The sequence below is a fragment of the Aythya fuligula genome, chromosome 5 (genome assembly GCF_009819795.1).
Source record: "Aythya fuligula isolate bAytFul2 chromosome 5, bAytFul2.pri, whole genome shotgun sequence".
Taxonomy (NCBI): Eukaryota; Metazoa; Chordata; class Aves; order Anseriformes; family Anatidae; genus Aythya; species Aythya fuligula.
The window spans coordinates 26,181,156-26,195,713 of NC_045563.1; the positions used below are offsets into that span (position 1 = coordinate 26,181,156).

Below are 14,558 nucleotides of genomic sequence, written 5' to 3' on the forward strand. Positions count from 1 at the left end.
CTGGTTTGGCATCTTAAGAATCTGGGGGAATCATTTAAAGATCAGAAAACTCCATTCACTTGGGCCCCCGAAGGCTTCACATTCTGTGACATGGCCATTCCAGTCGGCTGAGCTCTGTCCCCTGCGGATGAGCCCATATAAGGAGCCTGTTTCCTGCGTTTCACGCTCCCTGCCTGTCCCTCTGCCCTCCTGTGCTCCCTTTGCCGAAGAAAGCTGGTATTTTGGGACTGCGGCTCCTGCCTCATTCCTGCTCTCTGTTTATTTTTGGAGAATGACTATTTTTGCTCCTATCAGGGAGCTATGCGGGGTCGTGCCCCCTCCCTGCAGCAGGCAGCGGCTGCCCCTGGCAGGCTCTCTTCATTTCCCACACTCACAAACAATGCTTCTGCTTCAAGAAATAAACACGGGAGACCCCTACCATCAGGGGTTAGCTCAGCCCCTTCCTCATCTGTGGCAAGAGACAATTCGGCTTTGGCTCGGGGCTGACCCCACCACACATGCAAGTTCCCCTCTGTCAAGTCAGAAATCCTCAGGAGTCACCCAGTCCGTTCCCTTTCTTAAAAGCTGTGGGAGCCACATGTCCCCTTTCCGTTGCTCTAGCGTAGACACCTTTGCATTGACTATATTTTCCTCACTTTCAGCCATCACTTTACCCAATTATCCCTTCTTCCAATGGGCCTTTCACAGGTCCATCCACCTGGGCACCATCGAGTGGGAGCTACATAAACTTAAGTTCACCCCCTGGGTTCACCTTGCTTCTCTGCTTTCACCACTGCCTGCCACGCAAAACACTGAAGCTGCTGCTGCACGAGGTGCTTCAAGCAGGGGGCTGAGCCCCAAACTGCAGAGGACGCTGGGCAGATCCCACACGGAGCGCCCAGTCTTTGAAAATTCCCATTGTAAGCCCCAAGCTGAAGGCTTGTCTTCTCTTGCCATGTGGCGGAGTGGCACACAAGACAGTGCAAGAACATAGCAGGGAGTGCCTTTAAGCTCCAAAGGAACTTTCCCTTTAGCATTTCAGAAGTGCTGGTGGTGGTGGGGTTCATCTCCCCTAATTTCAGAGGTCTGTGGTGTGTCTGTCCGTATCTGAACTTGTCATCTAACTTCCTATTCTAGCCAGTGGAGAAAAGCAGACACTTTAAGGGAACAATTCCTCATCTAAAATGAGTTGTCTAAAGCGTGTGTTGACTGACCTGTGTCCTAGCAAACACGTAAAATGTGGTGCTCCCAGCTGAAATGTGAGTATAGGTAATGAAGGTGTTCCCGTGAAACATGCCTTGAACAGCACATCCTCTGTGGACCTAATCTCCTTTGTGCTTTGGGCAGGTCAAAGGCACCCAGACCTGCAACTTGTCAGGATGTTGACTAGAGTAGTACATCTTTTGCTTACAAAGACACTCAAAAAACTGTCCTGCAATATCTCTCTTCCTTTTATTTATGATTAAACAGCATTTTAAACACTGTCTCTCTGTTTGAGAAGTTGTTACTTTAGTATGTGTGAACCTGGTGTCAGAAATGCCTTGACTTTGGCTTCACTGGAGCTGGCTGTAATGTGTCTCTTCTCTTTACTAAAGGATCCACCACCTAAGCCCCCACGCCGGCAAGGAGGCTGGGCAGATGATCCTGTACTGGCACCTACCAAGTGAGTACTCACCTCTTTTTTTTATTAAGAGCTTAGGTGTGGATTAACTGAACATCACTAGTTGCGCTTTGCTGCTGCAGGCATTGGAAAAAAAAATCTGAGTCTTGCAGATGGGCTGTATCTCCACTATCCTTGTAACTCCTTGAAAGCATTTGAAGTGTTGCTCTTGCATGGTTCCACTAGCAAATGTTTATATTTTATTAAATTTATAAATTGACACTTCTGCCTGGGCTCAGAAGTGTGTACACATCTCTGTCTGTGGGAGGCGGTGTGTTCCTCACCTGGTATAGGAACTGGAAGGAGCCCAAGAACATAACAAGCATGTTAAATACAGGAGCTGGTGGGGGTAGGATTTGACTGCCTGCGTCCTTTCCAGAAGAGTGACACATGACAGTGTCCCACTGACAAGTGTGCAATGAACAGTTCGGGATTTAGTGATTAGCCTTGACAGTAAAGGTCAAATTTGTCAATGTGTACGTGTGTATGGGGTTGTGCTATAATGGAGATGGATGGAGATGGTCAGAGAGAAGAGATGGAAGAAAAAAACTGTACAAATTGTGTAATGTATGCTGAGAAGCCTGATGCTTATGAAGGACAACTAATAGAAAGGAAATATTCAGATACGCTAATATCAAAACCAAAAGACAGTTCAGACTAGGAGGAGATTTCAATCTATTCATTATTTTTCAAGCTGTGAAGTTACGCTGGTGTTATATTTTCTGTTCACTGAACTGAAGGCCTCTGCCACGGAGTGGTGTGAGATTGCTTGTATACATTAAAGCCTATAATAAGAGTGTATATGTCTGAACATGTGCTTTGGAGGCACTCAGATTTCTGGAAAAGTTATATATTTTCTTTCCTGGAACTCTGAGAATGGGACAGGACATTCAGAGACCTGTTACATAGCCAGTATTTCTTAGGAGGTGAGAAAGGTGGTCGATATTCTGGAAAACAGTACTTTTCTGGGAAAATTATCGCTCTTTGTTTGTCTCTGAAGAATAAATCAGCTCTTTGTAGAACCAAGTAGAAGCTTTATGGAAATGTGATAGCAGAGAACAAGGGTGAATTGCATTGCTTAGGAAAAATAAATCATGTAATTGGTGGCTACGTGAGGGACTGGATAGGAGCTAATACACTTATTCAGGACTGAGCCTAATGTGCCCTGAAGGACAGTGTGTGGGTTCCTAATGTAATGGCACCGTGCTGTGTGCTCCTCTAGGATGTTTTCCATGGTTTAACTTCAGCCTCATCTGATAGATTGCAGTAGCTGTCAGTGATACTTCTCTGGCATCCCAATTGCATGGTTTATAGATACAGCAGGTGCGTGGAGTAAACGCTCCTATGAGGCTGGACACGATTCAGCTGAAGAAGCAGAACAGGAGCTAGGGGCTGCAGCCCTTTCTACCTGTATGACCCTGCCCAGTGGGATGTGAGATGAAGACGTGCCCCTTGCTCATTCATGCATACATGAATTCATGCTTTATCTGACAGCATTCTCTTCCTTTGTATTAAGAGCTTTTATGGAATGCATTTTATGATGGCAAGTCTTGTTCTGACTTTCTTTAGGCATAGGAGGGACGAGACTTTTGTACAACTGCTTCCCTCTCAGTTCTTTCCTTCAGTGGCAGATTCTCAACCTGGTGATCTCTTCCCTCTCTCCTCTTCCTCAGAAAAGTCTCAGCTGCTGGCCTGTGAGGCTGTCTTTGTGACATATCCCAGAGTAAAAACCTTCATGTGAAAAGTCTGAGTCATCGGCTGATGTCATACCAATGTTGCTGCAGCTTTCTTGTTTCTGTTTTCTCAGGCTTTATCTCCCCACAGCTTTCTACCAATCTGACTCAGTTTGGAAGCCCATCAAGCTGACTTGCTCCAATTTCACTATGAGAGAAGCAATCACACTAAAATACCATGCTTCTTTTGATACATCTGATGCAGCTGTAAGGACTCCTATGGCAGTGTAACTGAGCCTATGCTTGGGAAGTGTACTGCTTTCAGTAATTTTCTCGAAGTAATTTTGAACTGCCAGTATTGAAATCTGTGATCTTTTGCTTAGAAAGGGTGAGCAGAGTGGCTGCAGTTAGATTTTCTGTGTTGTGTGAATATGCTGTGGGCCAGATGGGATGCTGCAGCCACTTGTGAAGCAGTCTTGTCACTGTCTGTGTGTTCTCTTCTCTATTTGAGGTCTAAGCTTTTAGTTCTGTTTCTGACAGATTCAGCCAGTTGCAACTGCATACTTGTTGCTTTCCCTGCAGGATACTTAAACCCTTTTCTGCTATATTTCTAGTTCAAAGTCTTATCAGTGTGAAATGATGACTTGAAATTGTTCTTTTTATTTCCATTTGGGACGTGTTAGAGTAAAATTTCATTTGCAATGTGGTTTTTTTTTTTTTTTTTTTTTTTTTTTTTTTTTTTTTCTAACTTTGCTGCTCCCTCCTAGTCCCTTACTTGCCCAGATCTTGTCATACCTTGGTAAACTTGCAAATATTCTCACCATCCTACTTGTTCCTTCCATCAGACCAGTGCTGTCTCAGACTGTTGCAATATAAGAAGAGGAGGAGACCCCTCAAAGTTTTCCAGTCTGTAACTGGTTTTAAAATTAATTTGCACAGATTGTATGCAAGTAAGATAAGGTAATTTTATCACAAGTCTCCATAGCATAGTGTCAGAATTTTAAACTCCCAAGAACTATTGAACTATTGAAATGATGTCTTTTTCTTTTTTTTTTTTTTTTTTTGATAAGTTTTCAAAAGTCAGGCATGTAGAGATTTCTTTGGACTCCCAGTACCTCTGTAAAACATCTGTCATTACTAGGAGTTCAGTTTTGTAAATATGGGGAGTAGTGAGCACTGCAGATAAGTGTCTGAGCAAACCCTCAGACTTGGCCTCTGCTATCAGCAAATAAATGGTGCAAAGTAGTGACAGAAGCATCTTTTTTTTCCTTACTGACAGGGCCCTCTGCAACTGAATCTGCTGGACTTACTTCAGTTTGTACAGAGAGAGAACAGCTCTCTGTGAGACGAGGCAGTCCCCTGGCTGCCCCAGCAATATTGGAGCCGCAGTGTTACAGGAAAGGGGACCAGCCAAGAGCCTAGGCAGCCACTTGGGTCCTAGTACCCTGCTGAGATTATATAAATAACAGTAATTACATCAGATTTTTTCTAGAGAAGCAGCTCTCCAACCACTGGATGGAGCCCAAGTGCCATTCTGAAGGCTGTGCTGATGTCCTTAATGACATCAGTGTTGACACTTGTGACAAGCAAAGCAGAGGTTTTATTGTCGAGTTATCTCCTGCATCAGAAGGAAGAAACACAAAGTGCCTGCCAATGGGAAAAGGAAAGGGGAACTCAGTTTTGCACACTGGTGAGGATTTGACAAAGGAGAGGTGCTTCCAAGATCTGTTTAATTCCAGCTTGTGCTGATCTCATCTATCTGACTACTTATAGCTCCTTATCCTTATAGAATTTCTTCCATTTTTTTTGTCCCTGTTAGTATGTTTTTTTTTTTTTTTTTTTTTTTTTTTTTTTTTTTTTCTCTCTTTTCTTCTAGGGGCACTTGCAGTTTACCTGGGTCCTTGTTCCCTTTGGTCTTGAAACCTCCCTGTGGTGAGCCCCTTAAATTTCATGCAGTTCTCTAGGCTGCAGATGGGGTTGTTGTGGAATAAACATAGCTCATTTCAGGTGGGCCCTCCAAGCAAAAAGCAAGTGCTGCTTTCAGGAGGAAATCCCTTCTAGTGCCTGCATTTGTGTCTCCTTTCTTCTATAGGAATCTTGGCATTTTAGCAACAGGTGCTCCAGCCACAGCTGAAATCTCTCCTCCTTTCTGAGGGGTAGGTCATACCGAGTTGGAATAATCAAGGCTTGTTTAGGGGAATAACCAGAACATTTTGGAACACGTGTTGGTACAGTGTCCAGGAATGCATTTCACAGGATATCAAGGGCCTGTCAGAAGGAAGTAGATGCAGTTGAGGTGACCTTTAGAGCGGAACAGCTTTGGTAACCCAAGCAATGTGTAGACATAATTTAGGGCTCTGGAGGGTGGGCAATGGTGAGATTGCACCCTGGAGCTGGAGGAAAGTTATTTAAGAGATTAAGGTTTTTTATGATTCAGGGTCTCTAGAGGTAGCTAAGGTTAAAAACCTCCTGTTTCAAAAAGATGGGCTTAAACTATCCTGTGTCGTATCTATATGAAATGATCCTCAAGAGTGTCTGGTTTATAGAACCTCTGGCCATCCCTGGCTTGCAAGTGGGAGTAGTAAAGAGCTCATGAGTTTCTCTTATCTGGTGTGGCAGGGGAAAGCTCATGTCATTGTGTCTGCCCTCTACTCCCAGTCCAGCAATGTTGAGATAAATCTCAGGCTGGGCTTCCTTGTGACGCTGCCATGTTAGGAGCAGAGCCAGGCTTCTGGCTGTGGGGAAGACAGCAGCTTCCCTCTGCATCCTGCAGCCATCTGTGGATGTCCTCAGAGATGAGAACAGTGGAGGTACAAAGGCTTGAGGCTACCAAGTGAGGGGGCACAACTTAGAAGGAGACGAAAGAAAAGGAAGTCTGATTAAGTTTTGTCTTGAAGTGTCTGTTTTTGGGTTTGTCCCTGCATTGATCTGCAAGGGAATGAGGCAAGTAATGGCCCCTTGGGGACCTTCAGGACTTTCCTCTCAATGTCAGCCGTCATTTTCAATCACCCTCTCCCTCCCAGCCATTAATTTTGGCCCAGGATCATGGGGACTTGTCCATCTATCACTCCTAATTGACACTAAATGATCTGTCAGTTTATTGATGAACGGCAGGAGTGGAATTGTCACAATATATTTTACTTTCTAACAACTCCTCCTGACAATTTTACCTTGTCCATCTCACTCTCCTCACATAAATCTCCATTGGCCTCTCATTCCTTCTCTTGGGCTGTTCTGGTGCCAGCCGCCTCCACACCATCGGCACGCATCAAGGACATCAAGATGGCGCTAAGCTGCAGTCTGCAGGCCCAGGGTGGGTTTTTTCCTCTCCTTCTCTCTCCCTCTCTCTCTCTTTTTTTTTTTTAATAAGCTGGATGTTCCAGGAATGCTAACAGGCTCTTGTCCTCTTGTCCCTCCATGTCATTGCTGGGGTGAGCTCTCCTTGGTGTTTCTGTTTAGACTCAGGAAAGATAACTGGCAGAAAAATGAAACTCCCTAAAAGACAAAAGAGTCACCTGAGAATCCCTCAGTAGCATGGCTGTGATGGGGGATTTTTTTTTCCTTTTAATCCTGCACAGAGCGACTTGCAAGGGTTTCCTGCAAAGAGAAAATGCTAGGCTTATGCCCATACTTGTGTCTTTGCAGTGCTCAGAGGAACCTCGAAAAAGAGTTGGACTTTTTTTTTTTTTTTAAAGCTATATTTCTGCTGATGTTTGTTTTTATTAGTGAAGTTTTCTTTGGCTTTTTCCTGAAAGACACAGAGCAGCTGAAGAGCTAATGAGGTTGTAAAATCTAGCTACCCTAGACAATGGAGTTTGCATGACAAATTTGGGAGTCTGACATTTTGGTAACAGTCCAGATAAGCTGCTGAGGTGGCAAAGTGTGCTCACGGTGAAGTCTCTCTGATTTTCCTTCCTTAGTTCTCTGCATCTCCAAGGAATTTACCAGCACACCCACGGGAGACCATCCTTGTTCTCCCAAATATTTTGAATTTAAAAAAGCAAAATCCTCTTGAAGACCATTTGCAACCAACCTTTTTCTATATATCAAAGCCAAGGCTAAAATCTTGTCTGGCCTTTGTAAGTCACCTCTAAATTGACTGTGGAGTCTGACTTAATGCAGTTTACCTGTGGAAAGAGACCTAAGATGATCTGATCTACTGCTTTGACCCTATCTCCCTCTCTGACCTCCCCAACCCCATATCACCCCTCTACTATTCTGAAGTCCTTAACCCAAGTTCTTAAAATGCCCTCTTTCAGAACTGTGGCTCTCAGATGATAGCACAAGGTGCCACTCAGTAACAAATACCTAGCTCTTTTTTTTTTTTTAATGTTTTCAATGAGGCCAATCACAAATAAAGGGACTTTGGCCAGGTCCTAGAGGCTGAAGAGTTTGTTTTCTGTTGTGGGATTTGGAAAAAAAAAAAAAAAAAAAAGGCAAGCAAGCTTGGGTTCGTTTACGTTCCTTTCTAGTTCTGTCCCCTTTAGCAGTCAGTTTTTCTGTGTAACCATGGGGATCAGCACTGTATGTTTCCCTTTAAATGGAAACTGCAGTGCTCCTGTAACCTCAGGAGCCATTTGGTGTGAGAGTTGGCCCTGGTGGTTACTGGAGACCGAAGACGTGATCTCTTGGACAGGAGCCCCTGTTCTCAGGGAACGAAGATGTGTGGTGGATACCTCCAGAAACTGCAGTGCTGTTTTCCCACACAGCAGGAATTTGTATTGAGTGTTGTTGTTTTTTCTGTTGCTCAGTGGGAGCTCTGAGCAGCTCTGCTGGTCAGCTCTTTACCAGTGAGCGAGTTGGGGAGCCCTGGGAACATCTGTTACGGGGCTGCTGCAGTGAGTAGGCTGAGGTTCAGTGACCCCTGTGAACTCCGGCTGTCCGCTTGTTCCCTCGTGCCAGTTCCTAAAGTCCTGCTTGCCAGAGCCTTCCTCCTTACTTGCTTCTGTAAAGCAAGCCTGTGTATTGGGACATGAGGAGAAACAACATTTTTTGTTACAGTTTGAATAACGAGTGCCTCATAAGCTTGCTTCATCTGGAGCTGGTTAACCACAGCATCTATCAGGTCCTTCTTCTGCCCATGCAGTGCTCTGGGCAGTGCGGGCCAGGCACCCCAGGGAGCCTGTGAGGTGCTAGAAAATCATCGGTGGGACCATTGTGGGTACCACAAATGTGTGTCTGCCCAAAACCCCACTGAGGAGATGCAGACATACATGTACATCCGTGTGCCCCAATGTTTGGAAGCAGAGGGCTGTGAGGTGCCATGCAATGACAAAAATAAAGGCTTGCTGTAGTCCTGGCTCTGATGAAATTGACGGCAAAGCCTGCCTTGATTTAGAAGATGTGAAGATTTAACTCCCTGATTTTATTGTAGCAAACCTGCCTTCTCCAGGCTGCCACAGCCCAGGGAGAGGGGGTAGAAACTTGAACAACTGAAGAAAGCCCCAAGGAAGGTGAAATGGCATAGGGGAGAAGACAGGTTGTGGTAGTGCTTTCCAGCACAGGCTGTAGTTCTGTACAGCTCTGATGAGCGTTTTTCACTCCCTATGCCTCAGCAAACGAGCAGTGGCCGAGGCCCACACTTGGAGAGCTGGGAGAGCCGATCAGTTCGTGCCTGTGCGTCATTTGGGCTGTGTAACCAGCTGTGCCTTAGGCTATTAAACAAGCTGCAACTCGTGGCTCACCACCCACTCGCTGTGGTGATGGGCACCAAAAAAATACTTGAGCAAGAGAGTACAATGTCCTTTTTTTTTTTTTTAATCATGTTTTTCCCCTCCCTCAGGCCTAGACCTGAGTTACAGTCTGTGCCCCTGAGGCGAAAGGCTTCGTGTCTCCCTGCAGATTGCGCCAAGCCACACCGGTGGGTACGGTTTGGGTGGAAGCACACAGGCAGCACGCTGCCCAGAACAGCCCCTCTGTCTGCTCCGCTCTCTCCCAACAAGACACATCTCCAACACCAGGACATTTTTTTTCCCTGTTTTTTTTTTTTTTTTTTTTTTTTCCCCTTTTAGTCTAGAAGCCGTTCAGACACGCCAGGCCCCGTGCAGCGCCCACCCCACGGCAACAGGGCCCCTCACGGCCCGCCAGAGGGCGGCCGCGGCCCGCCTCAGGCCTCCGCCGCCTCACGGGGCTCAGCCCGGCCCGGTACCCCCCCCTCACCGGGGCCCCGCTGCCCCCATGCCCCGGGGAGGAGGTGGGGGAGCCCTGTAGGGTGAGGGGCCGGTGTCCGGCCCCCCTCCGCCAGCCGCGGCCCCCGCGAGCTGTGGGCATTAGGAGGTTTCAAGGACATTTCCCCCCCATTCGTCCCAGTGATGTCCCCTGCTAAAATAGGTTAACGGTGTGTAATTAAGCACTACACATTGTCATGCCGCATAAAGATAGCGTCCTGGCGGTTCTCTGAGCCCGGCTACTTTATCTCCATTTAGATCTCCGTGGTAGGCCATTAAATGAGAAAGAAACAGTTTAAGGGAGATCATGTCTACATTAGACCTGCCTTTCACCCCTCAGCACGCCCACCCGGCTGAGCTGGGCGCTGGGGTGGTGGTGGGGGAAAGCCTCGTTTTTGAGGCTCAACCCCCTGGCATTAACATAGAGGGAGGATTCCAGCTGGCCACAACTGAGCAAACTCAGTGCTCGAGAGCACAATCGGATTTATATCTTCTGCCCCAGCACACAGCTTGGAGAGAAATAGGTGCTGTGTAGTAGGAGTTGCCTAGCAAGGTGAACTGTGATCTGTCGGGGGTCTTCTGCCCAATTTCTTTTTTATTCAACACCATGAAACAGAGAGGGGATCAGCAGCTGGCCAAAGCCTGAGGGAATACTCTAAGGTTTTGGTCCTGTTTGGGAGCACAGACAGTCTGGAAGTGAAATGAAGTGTAAGGGTGACAGGGTCAGTCCATGTTCTTTGGCCATCCAGAATCTACTGGAAGGAATGAGAGAAACAGAGGTATCACCCTCACAAAAAATGATGTTTGTTGGTGTATAATGCAGCAGACAGTTGGTGTATAATACACAGAATCACAGAATTTCTAGGTTGGAAGAGACCTCAAGATCATTGAGTCCAACCTCTGACCTGACGCTAGCAGTCCCCACTAAACCATATCCCTAAGCTCTACATCTAAACGTCTTTTGAAGACTTCCAGGGATGGTGACTCCACCACTTCCCTGGGCAGCCTGTTCCAATGCCTCACAACCCTTTCGGTAAAGAAGTTCTTCCTAACATCTAACCTAAAACTCCCCTGGCTCAACTTAAGCCCATTCCCCCTCGTCCTGTCACCAGGCATGAGGGAGAACAGGCCAACCCCCACCTCACTACAGCCTCCTTTGAGGTACCTATAGAGAGCGATAAGGTCGCCCTGAGCCTCCTCTTCTCCAGGCTGAACAAGCCCAGCTCCCTCAGCCGCTCCTCGTAGGACTTGTTCTCCAGGCCCCTCACCAGCTTCGTCGCCCTTCTCTGCACCCGCTCAAGCACCTCCATGTCCTTCTTGTAGCGAGGGGCCCAAAACTGAACACAGTACTCGAGGTGCGGCCTCACCAGAGCTGAGTACAGGGGGACGATCACCTCCCTAGCCCTGCTGGTCACACTGTTCCTGATACAAGCCAGGATGCCGTTGGCCTTCTTGGCCACCTGAGCACACTGCTGGCTCATATTCAGCCGACTATCCACCATCACTCCCAGGTCCTTCTCTGTCTGGCAGCTCTCCAACCATTCCTCTCCCAGCCTGTAGCTCTGCTTGGGGTTATTGCGCCCCAGGTGCAGGACCCGGCACTTGGCCTTGTTGAACTTCATGCAGTTGACCTCAGCCCATCGATCCAGCCTATCCAGATCCTCCTGCAGAGCTTTCCTACCCTCAAGCAGATCGACACACACACCTAACTTGGTGTCATCTGCGAACTTACTGAGGGTGCACTCGATGCCCTCGTCCAGATCATCGATGAAGATATTAAAGAGGACCGGCCCCAGCACCGAGCCCTGGGGGACGCCACTAGTGACCGGCCTCCAACTGGACTTGACTCCATTCACCACGACTCTTTGGGCCCGGCTATCCAGCCAGTTTCTAACCCAACGAAGCGTGCGCCAGTCCAAGCCAAGAGCACTCAGTTTCTTGAGGAGAATGCTGTGGGAGACGGTGTCAAAAGCCTTGCTGAAGTCAAGGTAGACCACATCCACAGCCTTTCCCTCGTCCACCCAGCGCGTCACTTTGTCATAGAAGGAGATCAGGTTCGTCAAGCAGGACCTGCCTTTCATAAAGCCATGCTGACTGGGCCTGATCGCCTGCTTGCCCTGCAAGTGCTGCGTGATGACTCTCAGGAGGATCTGCTCCATGAGCTTCCCTGGCACTGAGGTCAAACTGACAGACCTGTAGTTTCCTGGGTCTGCCCTCCGGCCCTTCTTGTAGATGGGCATCACATTTGCTAGCTGCCAGTCAACTGGGAAAATAATACAGCAGTGCGTTTCTGAGCACTGCTCACGGGATTGCATTATTTTATTTGCCCTTAATTAACTGGTTGTATCCATACAGCACAAAGCCATGCCACAGCAGATTCAGGCTGGATGTAAGAAAAAAATTGTTACCACAAGGGTGGTCAAACACTGCAACAGGCTGCCTTGTGAGGTAGTTGATGCCCCATGCCTGTCAGTGTTCAAGAGGCACTTGGAGAATGCCCTTAATTATCTGCTTTAACTTTGGTTAGCCCTGAAGTGGTCGGGCAGTTGGACTCAATGATCTTTGGAGGTCCCTTCCAGCAGAGCTATTGTACTGTATTGTGTTGTATTCTATAGTTCTTACACAGTTGTTCATTCTGTGGATGCTTTTTGCTGCCTTCCCTGTGCTGTGCCTCCTGCTGGAGCAAACAGACCAGGGCAGCACACTTGCTGCTGAGAGCACAAGAAAAGAGTAGGAAATCTGTCAATTCTGTCTTGAGTTTACAGTCCGGTTTCTTCAGTGCCTGCTTCCACTCATCACTAGAAAGCTGTGCCCTTGTGGATGGGGAGGATGCTGTGTAGCCAGGCCTGATATTCCTGCAGGATGAAATGTTGGTCTCCACATGGTGCAGTTGGCATTGATAAGCTGAGCCAGTTCTCAGGACTCAGTACAACAGCATACTTAAAGCAGTGTGGTAACTTCACAAAGAATGCCTGCAGGGCTTCCAATGCACCTGGAGACCACAGGGACAGGCAGGGGGCTGGTTCTGCAGGAGTAGTATCTCCATCTATTGCTTAGCCCTCAGCTAAGCTTATGAAGTCCACAGGGTTGGAGGCAGAGCACATTTTGAGGGTCTGTTAACACCTTTCTTCTCTTACTGCCTTGAAGGTTTTTAACTTTAAGACATGGGGGCAAAGCTTGTCTTTTCTCTCAGGGTCACTTTGTTAGGTGGATTTAGATAATGCAGTTGGGCCAAAAAAAGCGAAACGCTAGTTAGGAACAAACCAAGAATATTTTGTAATTTTATTTTCCAGCTTGAAACAAGGAATTACAAAGTAACATGCCATTAAACAAAACAAAAGGAAGACTTTGGGTTTAAGGCTCCATAAAAAAAAAGAAAAGGGAATAGTAAGCTGGTTGGTGTCTTCTTTACCTGATAGCTTGGTCATCAAGGCAACATAGGGTTTCCTGCAATTCCTGCTGGCACTCCAGAAATTTCATGCCATAAATCCCAGATAGTCCTCTACCTGTGAGCTGGTTTGAAATGCCAGTTTCATCAATTGATGCTGTTCCAAGTCATATATTAACAAACCACTGTAGAGCAGGTGACTGAAAGCAGATGTCTCCTAAACAGGACAGCAGTCATTTCTAGCTCTTGCTCTACTTCCCCTGGTAGTTAAATGCTCTGTGTAAACCACAGTACTGTCAAAATGAGAGACTGGCATCACCCACTGCCACCTTTGTGTCCTGAAGCATGGGGGCTGTGGCATTCCCCTGGAGGGGCTGACAGTGGGCTTTAGCTTGCCCAGGAAAGAACTGTCCTGTTTGATGGGAGTCCTAACACCCAGACTCTAGCGTTAAAGCAGGCAGTACTCTTGTCCTCTCCTTGCTTATGACTTTTTTCCCCAAATTACAATTTTCTCCAATACAGTGCAGCTATTTCATAATGAAGTAAAGCTATTTGGCAAATCTGCAGAAGGTTTTGGGAATGTTGAAACTACACTATTCTAGAATTGTGTAGATGTCTGAGTGCATTGTACAAAATATGAAAATGTGAGGGCAGAATATTAAACCCAAGCAAGGGCATTGGGACCCACAGCAAAGCTGCCCAGATTTGGAGTCATCTAGATCAGTAAGGTGAATTCTCACTGTGTATGTTAGCTTATTGCCCTCAATGAGTCCTTTTCTAACATAACTAGGAAAAGCTGGGAACGTTTTAAGTCTGAGAATGCACATAATAGTCTCTGCCTCTAGGAGTAACTTACAACTGCCTTCCCGTTGGGCCAGCTGGATACCTGCCATGACAGGGAGTTCAGGAAAAAGAAAGAGAAATTGCTTATGGGGATAGCAAGGCCCTCTCCTGGGAAGTATAAGCATGTGGAGTGTTGCACTCTTGCCTGGGGACAGGCAATGAAGAAGGATGTAAGAAGCGTGAGTACTGATGGAAAGAAAAGGCTTATTTGGGGCTGGACAATTATCAAGAGTATGGGATCGTGCTAAGAAGAGGTTAGATTGAACCTCCAGGAAATGATCCCACTGTGAGGGCAAGGGTCTGAAGACAGGGTGTGGGAAGCAGTTCTGTGAAGGAAGGAGGGAGAGAGATAAAATAAGATGAATCTTGCATCATCTTTTCATATCTGTCTTTTCAGATTCCATACACCAGCATGAGCTGGCAGTGGGCTCTCTAGAGCCATCCCTTCCTCTCTCCATAGTATTAGGGGGTTCACAAACCAGGGAAAAGGAGGCAAATGGACAAATGTTTCTTACTGAAAGAACACTCCTGAATTCCCCAACTCCATTGTGCTTCTGCCTTGTCATGAACAGAAGCCTGCAGATATAGCTGAAAGCTTGGGTGCAGATGTCACTTATATGGCTGCAGTTCTGACCATAGCAGTGGATATTATAGAGCTCAGATCACTGATTCTGTCTCATTTTTAGCTTCTCACAGACTGCAAGCTCCAAGGAGAGCAGTGGAGACAAGGGGCTTTCTCCTTCTCATAGCCAGACATCCTCTGTGTCCTGCTCCTTGCTCTTACAAGAGCAGACTATTCACAGGAGAACTAGAAGAGGATGGTGGCCTGCTGGAACAGAGAACTGATG

The 14,558-nt window shown here is 46.9% G+C and overlaps 1 protein-coding gene across 5 annotated transcripts in view; it reads left to right on the forward strand.

The window, feature by feature from the left end:
- Nucleotides 1–14,558, forward strand: part of IFT43 (intraflagellar transport 43) — a 50,472-nt gene that overhangs the window by 16,313 nt on the left and 19,601 nt on the right. For all 5 annotated transcript variants that reach the window (XM_032188434.1, XM_032188435.1, XM_032188437.1 and 2 more), the window contains one exon: nucleotides 1,575–1,642. In XM_032188434.1, the coding sequence (XP_032044325.1) occupies nucleotides 1,575–1,642 (68 nt within the window). The remainder of the gene's footprint in view (nucleotides 1–1,574; nucleotides 1,643–14,558) is intronic.